Genomic DNA, 8,930 nt, shown 5'->3' on the forward strand with positions numbered 1-8,930 from the left:
ATAGGGTGTGCTGCCGGGAATCTACAGGCTGAAGGTAGACCCTGACGCTATTGCGCACTTCGTCTGTGATGTTTGGCTGCATAGCATTGTCGTTGTCGAATATATCTCTCTAAACAATGCTGAATGGCTCCATCCGCCCGTTGTCGTACATAAGCAATCTTCAGGTTGGTTGTTTAGAGTGGCTTGCAATCGCGTAGCCGGCACCTGTTTTTGTTTAAAGCTTGGGACAAATCAGCTCGAGCACCTATCATGAATACGCTTTAATTCAGATATATTGTCGTTAAAGATTCCTCACGGACAGATTGTCGTATCACGCCAAGAATTTTGGCTCGACGAAAGAAACTGACAGAAGAGGCCTCATTAGAAGAGAACGTTTATTGATGTTAAGGATGTGAATTTGTCGTGAAATACAATAATGATCATTATGGAGACGCAGAAAGAATTTTTTTCCTGCCCAAATAAATGTTTTCCTATTGGTGTCTTCCTTCCGGCGGGCATTGCCACGCAAATTTAAAGTAGCGTAAGATGTACTCCCGTACTTTACATTGCAGCCACAATCACAGCAGACATGAGTGCTTTATACGATTCCAGCGTTGCAGGAATCTGACAGCAAGGAAACTGCGCATTGCCACTTGATGGACACAGAACTCAAATAAACTTTTGAAACAGATAACGTCTTGAATCAACACTGAAAAAGACTTCCGCTCAATTGTCACACTTTAACCAGCCTTTATAGGTCATTGTGCCGCCAGGTAATTGGCTACTTAGACAGCCATCTTGTTTTTAACGGCACAAATAATGTATACATAAAGTTCGAGCAATACAGTTTTGATGATGCGGCGAGTGTATATTCCTATGTAATGCTTATTTCACTTCTCCTGGCTAGCTTCGGTGAGGTAATTTCTGTTTATTGTTAGAAGTCGGTGTCTTATAAGACTCGCTCTTGTGCTCTGACGCGCACTATTCCTATAAAAATTACCTGAAAGAGGTGCTACAGCATCCGTGCGTAATATTTTTACCTTTGATTTGTCTCCAGCTCGCGATACATCTCTGCATATTGATGTCTCCTTTGCCATAAGCTTGAGGCTCTCTTAAGCCATGTTGCGACAGCAGCTATTTTTCGATGCTACAAAATCCACAGCAAACATGTGGCTCATGCCCCGACTTAGTTGCAGCCTATATTAATGCTGTACAATAGACTAGATGTAGCTGCACTCAAAATTTGTTCTTTCTCTGGGTAGAGGAAATCTCCCATTTCCTTATGTGACGTCAGGGAGTATGGTGGCAAAGGGGTTGTTCATTTAATAGCTATTCGTAGTAGTAATCCGAGCTTAGGTGTGAATTCTCTAAGGCTATGTGATCCGTGTCAACCTGAGGCTGCCTTTGCTCTGGAAATTTTGAAATGGTAGCGGCGCCGTTCCGGAGGCCGTACCGTCCGCCGTATTCTTTTGCAAGGCCTGCGTACCAAATGTTTTCGGCAGCAACTGAATACTGGGGCGCCTTAACAGGGAGAACTTTGATGGGAGCCGCGTTGAAGACGGCGTCGGCAGAGTCCATAGGAGCAGTGCCGGGTTCGTTTGTGTTCACAACAGCACGGAAGCCGTATTGGTCGGCGATGTAGTTCACGTGGCGGAAGATCCCGTTGACAGCGCGATACCCGTACGCGCCAGTCTTGGTGTTCTGCGCGTCGGCCCTTTCGATCCGATACTGCTGGTTGCCCTCGTGATCAGCGATGTTGTAGTCAAACTTGTACGGTCTCGCGGTCTGCAAAGAAATTTGAAATCCATGTCAGGCATTCAAAAATAAAATAACGAAACTCGGCTTACATTCTCAACGGAGCTGATTTACTGCCACTTTTTTGTTACAGAGCCGAGTAAACAGATTTCCCTCATTTCTAATTGTAACCGCTATCACCTGAATGGGATATTCCTACTCATGTGAAAATGCCACTGTATATAATTGAATACTGCCGAGGTGAGGACCTCGAAGCCCCAAGATACTTCGGGTGTTGTCCTATAAGAGGCTGAAATTCTTTCCTTACTCTAATGGACCACGAAACCCAAAGTGCGAAATGCTGAAGAATGGCCTTGAAATTCTTCAAAGACTTTGCCATTATCGCTCTTTTACGGCTGACATAGATGGACATCTATGAGTTGCTAATTTCCTAATTTTCCGATGAAATTCCCAACAGGGAAGGGCTTCCCTAACTTAGTACTACAGACATTTTACCATGCCAACAAATTTCAAAGTTTTGCCCCACCTGTATGCCACAGCCACGTCGGGCAATCGAAGTGGAAAGCTCAACATTCGCCAAGGAACCACAAATTCTCAAGCAGAAACATGCTTGTAAATGGGCTCTTTTTCGTTACATTTTCTGTTTAAGAAAACATATTTGTCCGTATGTGCTTCTTAATTTCATTTCAGTTTTTCAGGCAACAAACTGTCCATAAAGCCACGGGGGTAGCATAGCATCTGCTTGTGCGGCCATAGTCGACACTGATATAGAGGAGGTGCGTTTGGTCGAAAAATAATTGGATAGCGCGCTACATGCCTGGACACCATTTTCATGACTCTTGTAGGGCAAATCCTCAATACAATAGTGTTTCTTTTGCCGAGGATACGCTACTGAAGACCATGTCAAAAAAGTTTCAAGCCAGTCTACAGTTCATGATCATCCACCTATTATATTGGTGGAAGAAGTAACAAACCATTATCGCTCATATAAACACGAAATAATCAGGCGTTTCTTAGAAAAAAGCAGTTGTATACAATTAAAGACAATTGAACCCTGCCAAAAGGTGGAACTAGAGGTTTGGAGTTGCATTGTTCTAAACTGAGGCAGTAAGAGCTGAAGACATCGGTCATTACTTCTTTTAAGAAACACGAGGTGCTGCCTACCACTCATCTCGTGCATGACAGATGTCCGCAAAAGAATGCAAATATTCTGAGAAAAATAGGAGAAGCAAACATAGCCACTACATTACTTGAGGGTAGATACATGCACGTACAGAAATACTTTTCCTGCGCCGTTCGCGAGACACAAATGTTGCACTGTAGGTATAAGATCAAACCCTTTATGAGCATCTCACCGCAACACAGCAGAATGAACAAGCACAAAACATCCGCGAAGACAGAATGAAACAAAGAAGCGCGGTTATAATGTGATTCTAGAGATACATCGATAATGTCGAAGTGTTTTAAGATGAATGTGCAGTCTACACGTACGATTAGTAACTTCCCGATCATTTCGTTCAAGGGTATATTTTGAATTCTTCATGAAACTATTCTTATACACGTGCAGCCCTCAGCGGTATCTCTGTATAAACGTTTCCAAGTCATGTACTTAAGCTTTCTTGAATTACTTACTTATTGATCTGATGATTATTATGAATATGGCTATCGATATTGCTAGGCTATGACTATGATCATAGTGTGAAAAAAAGTATGTGCACGAGACTTTCCTAATGACATTCGTCTCTTACTGTCAGTATCAAGCCTCAATCCAAGCCTCCTATAGAAAGTAATAAACCACAGGTTTTAACATTAACATTAATATTTCAAAAAAAAAAGCGTTCTTGGCTGATACAACAAATCTACTCATGCACCTGGATTACTCCAAGTGACAGACATTGCTTACATTGAAAACCAACAAGCACAATTTGATAAAATTTCGCTACTCAATTTTGCTTTAGCAATGGTATTGCAATACACAAATACAAACTAATTATCTTGCACAGTACAATAAGAAGGCGCACATTATGAAACCAGCTCCCGTTTTCAAAGAAGCGCTGTCAAACTTGCGGCTAGAATGGACTGTTGAGCTACGTTTTGCCAAAACGCTATTTTAAACATTGAAGCAAAAAAAGTTATAGGAGTACCAATGCCATTCGCAGCAAACTTTGGGAGCGCATATAACTGGTGTTGTTCTCAGAATTCGTTACAAGTAGCTTTGGCTTTCGAAGTCACCAGCTACAATTCGTAAAATGCGATGTATGCAGTAAAGTAATGATCTTGAGGGGTAACTATCGAAACTTCTTTATATCTTTCAAGCATTGATTTTGCGTTTGAGCACAATATTGTCCGTTGCCGATGGTGATCTAGCTCAAGAACGAGATTTGAGCAGCGTGCCACAGGCATTTATTTTTTAAATATTATGCTAGTGATAACGAAAAGCAGCCCGTAGAACTTGTTCGCGGGCACCAAAAAGCAGAAAAAAAGTTCGATTTTTTTTTTCTTCGGTAACAGAACTGCTGATGGCATGGCGTGGGTTTCTGACCATGAGGGTTATTTACTGGCAAAACTTACAAGTAAGCGTGCTGAAATTCTGAAAGAAATTCTGCAGCCTTAGGAAATTTCAGTTCTCACATGATGCAAGAAAGCCCCCAGGTTACTCGAGATAGACTGGAACGCCCGATTAAGTATGCCATAGAAAACAAGCGGCGCTATAGAAGCACTTTATTTAATTACATTAGCATAGCTTTTAATAAGTCCCTTTGAACAACGCAGGAGAGCTCACAGCGCTGCATGTTCGTGTGAGACAGCTCATGAATGGCTAACGCACATATCCTATTACACGACAATAGGCCTTACCTTTGCTGAACTCCGACTAGGCGAAAAAGGCAAGTGAGGTACATCATAATACTCATAGTCAGGAGGTGGCAGTTGACCCAGGCCATAGACACCGAAGAATCCAGGTAGCAATGCCATGATAATAACCTGCGTTAACCCAATCACTTGCAAAACAATCGTTCTATCAAAGGCAGTGATTGCTGTTGTTTTCTGAAGCATACACTTCTTTACGCCTTTGCCTTTTTTATAGGTTGGTAGCAACCGATCAAGGTTTGTGTCACAGCGAGCAAGAGCACATGGTACAAATTTATTTTTAGGGCGAACAATGCCTAATATTTTGAAACCATATTACATTAATTTATATACGAGTATATTTACACGCATTGACCATAGGTATTTATTTCGCTTCCGCTAAACTAACCATATTTAAGCCAATTTATTTGCTTGGCTTATCCAGGCATCTTTCGTTGTTGTCCGACGTGTGTGCCTTGGGTATGACATGTATTATTTAGAATCTATCTTGCTATTGCGAATGTACGAGTACCAGTCTGTCTTGTTGGTTGCACATGGATATTTCATTATGTCTTTTATGTTGCGTCACATTTATATATGCACATAAACCACCTCACTTGATATAATTAAAACCTGTTCAAATTCAAGGCTTGCGTCTGTCGTAGCCAAGTTCTCGTTCCAAGTGATGCGCAAATAACATTGATCACGACACCATTAACTCGCATGCTTTCTGTAGAGCAAGCTCAGGGCGCCCGCGAAGGAGCACAAGTGATCCGTGCTTACCATGGCATGTGCAAAGCGCACAATCTAATCGTTTCAATATGTTACAGCGAAACGCGGAACAGCTTCAGAACTACAGCATTGTGTCAACTTTATCCGTTCGTAAAGGTATAATGTCTTTTCACATATTTCGAGGGCTCGAATTTCTAGGTTCATTCTTAATGACCCTCTACATTCACGTTCTTATGTAGGAAGTTATACTATAGATTCGCAGTTCTCACACTGGCGGAATAGGTCGACAGGATTGCGCGCCTGGAATTTTCACTAACGCAGCTCAACTTTGATAAGCTCAGCACTTAGTGGGTTCGTCATGCCGTAAATTTCGGCTCTTTACAAGGATGTACGAATTATATGATTGCATGGCATGCAACTGACGCGGGCGTTCCACGTATGGCAGAAGTAGTCCTAAGGTATGCGCAAATGTATTCACAAAGTCAAAGATATTGCGTAATATTACCATTCGCTTTTGCTACCCCTTGAGCCACTAGAATTTATAGGGCGTAATTGCTCTGCGAGTTTCCTTAACGGAGTCATTGCTTCCGCATAGGAACTCATTTGTTGCATTTGATATACAAGACATGATGATCGCGCAACTCTACGCACTTTGTCTTCCCACATTGGTTAGTTGAAAAGGCTAAATTATTTAAACAATTAATTTATATAGCAATGGTCCTACTTATTTACTTGCAAAACACGTTTCAGATAGGAAAATAGATGCACTGTGCTTTTTTACCTGGTTCACTTCCCCACTATCTCGACTATGACGCGTGCCAATTCACTGTTTTCTTAGACCCTGTGCTGCCTGAGGTAAAAATTACCACAATCCGGTCTGAGTCTAAAATGAAAAGAAACATTGTAATAAAAACTATTTTCTGAAACTTGCGCTAGTATGATTTGCGATCTTTTACGTAAGCGAATACGTTTGTTCTCCGCATACGTGCCTCTTGGAAGGCGTTAAATTATGGCGTCACTAAGACAACCCATCAAGCGGGTGTAGCGCTCGTAAGAACAACAGCTGTGCAAAAGGCAGGATGACAATTGCATTTAGCCGCGCATAGCAGCACTGTGCTTCCTCTTCATATGTATCGTATTACTGTTTCAGTATTCTAGTCTTTCTTAAGGTTGAGATAATCCATGCGCGCGACTTGCACCTTACATTTCTGAACGTGGATACAGGTATATAGATTAAGACAATGTACTTGAGAAGCTTAATGAAATGCTTTACATCGTAAGCTATTCTGGGCGCATTTCAATAGATCGAACCGGGTCCTCTGTGCGGTAGCCAGCCACTCTACCAATGCGCAACACGAGTGCTTGCTAGTTGCTGCAGACATTGCCCTGTACACGCGTTCTAGCTCGCGAGATGTCACGCCTTTAGAGATGCGCGGCGCATAGTGGCGATGCGCGCAACCTTTGCTTTGCAGCCGCATACTATTGTACCAGGTGGCACACCATAGCGCCATCTGTATTGGGCCACTTCTCACGCCATGTAAAATTCATGCAGCGCAACGTTGATACGCGAAAATTTTGCATTGCAGTTGCATTGTATTCCACCATGTAGCACCACCACAACGTGTAGCAGTTGCATCGTATCGTACCACGTGTCAAAGGATTTGACATGTGTGCCATGTAATTTCGATACCTGTGCTTACTCTTTGGTAACCGTTATGGCGCCTCCTCGCAAGGTACGAACCGCTGCTGAAGAAGTGAATCGTACAGCTACGCGCGTGGTTTCTACTAAGCAACGTAAGGATAAACAGAACGCTATGCAAAAACCCGCAGAAGCAGTAACTCGCATTCGACGCAGGGTGTACATTTCACGTCTTTCTCATGAAAACAGAGCAAAGTGACTTTACCGCGAACACCCTCTAGAGCGCCCTGCCGGAAAAGGAGCTCCCATACAGCCGCTCCTCCAGCTTACGCTGTGACTGTGCCCTATGGGCCGCGCATGGCCTGCGAGTATTTAGAGTTCAGCTCTTAGGAGCCCGTTGCTAAATTGAGCGTCGGCGTCTTTCGGCGTCACCGCGCGAACGCGTTTGTGCGTGTTCGGGCGTTCGTCCTCGTCCTCTACCACAGCTGGGTCCGATGCCGTTCATCATACCAGCGTTCCCATACTGTCCCTTCCTCTGCGAAGCTGCTGGCGGCGCTAGCCCAATACGAGTCGGTGCGGCGATTTCGGTCTCAAATTTTTCGCTTTAATATTTTGCGAAATGAAAGCACGCACCGAGCTGCGCTCAAATTCGCACTCGGGAATAGAATGTCGGATACTTTCTTTAGCCACGAGTACGTCAGATATGTTTCCGATGTTTGGTGGGAAAACAATTACTATCGCGCATTGCTTACTCCAATTTTTTGTGAATAGATTACACAGCACTGGAGGTTGCCGAAACAGCGATCACTGCAATTTCATTACGCCAGCCAGAATATTGTACAAATATGCGGTTGGGCAAGGAAATTCATAACAGTGTTGCCTCGCCCGTCATTATCATGAATTCCCTCTAACGAGTAATTGTAATATCGTTTCTTCGGGCTCAAGTTAGGTGACAGCAGTTGTTAAACCTCGATTATTGGTTTTATACTCCAGCCCTAATCATAGGACAACAGGTGCAACAGAATAAACACCTACAGTTTTATTAAGATAAAACTGTACGCTGTACAGATAAAACTGTACAGATAAAGTACGCGGTTAAATGCTTAAAACGACTGTTCGTTGTAAATATAATCGCATTGCAAGAAGCGTTCGCACGCACATACCTTCAGAAGCATGTTTCAGCCGCCGTGCCTTAGTGGTGTTTTGCGAATATGTCCACGTGTCCCAGAAGCTAGGCACTGCGCAAATGATCTCAGACAACTGCCGGGAAGCGGAGGTTTTGCTCATTCTTATAGAGGAGAGGGAACGGCAGGGTTGTCCGGCGACATCAATGTGGCCCGACGCGCTCAGTGGACGCGCGCGCTTCACGCCCTTGATGTGTGATTCACCGCAAGCCCGTGTCGCTGCGTGACGACAGCACCGTTTACGCCATTCTCTTCCAGGTTAATCACGAAGCGGGCTTCGTCCCCTGCTCGTGACGGTTCCTAACGCCCTGTGTGTGCAACTGTTTTATTTCCCCGTCTGCATATGAAATTCAGCATGAACTTGGATTCTCCGAATTCTTGTAAATACAGTTGCCCTTACTGAGCCGCGGAGTCCTCAATTACTAGAGCTGTCATAGGAAACGGTCCTGCAATTTTGAAGGGGTCTGAAAGGCAAAGAAAATGTTATAATGTTATACGAATGACCACGGTAAATATCCTCAAAGTAACTCACTGTATTACAACCTTATTTACATTTATATTTTTGTTCTTATTGTCATTCGTCCCAATGTGATACACCATGCCTGCATGATGTCAAGGTAGCTAAGTAGGATCATTGTGATAAAATTTCAGCAACAGATGTGGTCTTGTCCCTCTTCACTCGTCCATTCACCGCGTACAGCAATGGACGTATGCGCAGAGCTGCAGCTATAGTGGAAATGTAGATTTCTCCACCTTTGGTGGGAGTTGAACCCACGACGTATGGTATTATTTAA

The 8,930-nt window shown here is 43.4% G+C and overlaps 1 protein-coding gene across 1 annotated transcript; it reads right to left on the reverse strand.

The window, feature by feature from the left end:
- Positions 1–360: 360 nt before the first annotated feature.
- On the reverse strand, positions 361–8,202 carry LOC129387187 (uncharacterized). The gene is made up of 3 exons (XM_055075929.2): positions 8,116–8,202; positions 4,591–4,716; positions 361–1,764 (listed from the first exon to the last, which is right to left on the reverse strand). The coding sequence occupies exons 1-3, from the start codon at positions 8,125–8,127 to the stop codon at positions 1,309–1,311; spliced, it is 594 nt and encodes a 197-aa protein (XP_054931904.1). The 5' UTR covers positions 8,128–8,202; the 3' UTR covers positions 361–1,308.
- Positions 8,203–8,930: the final 728 nt, after the last annotated feature.

The sequence above is a fragment of the Dermacentor andersoni genome, chromosome 2 (genome assembly GCF_023375885.2).
Source record: "Dermacentor andersoni chromosome 2, qqDerAnde1_hic_scaffold, whole genome shotgun sequence".
Lineage (NCBI taxonomy): Eukaryota > Metazoa > Arthropoda > Arachnida > Ixodida > Ixodidae > Dermacentor > Dermacentor andersoni.

Coding starts and splice junctions, on each gene's coding strand:
- LOC129387187 (XM_055075929.2), bottom strand. Junction 1,765..4,590: donor CTAGTCGGAGTTCAGCAAAG/GTAAGGCCTATT, acceptor ATTTCTTTGCAG/ACCGCGAGACCGTACAAGTT.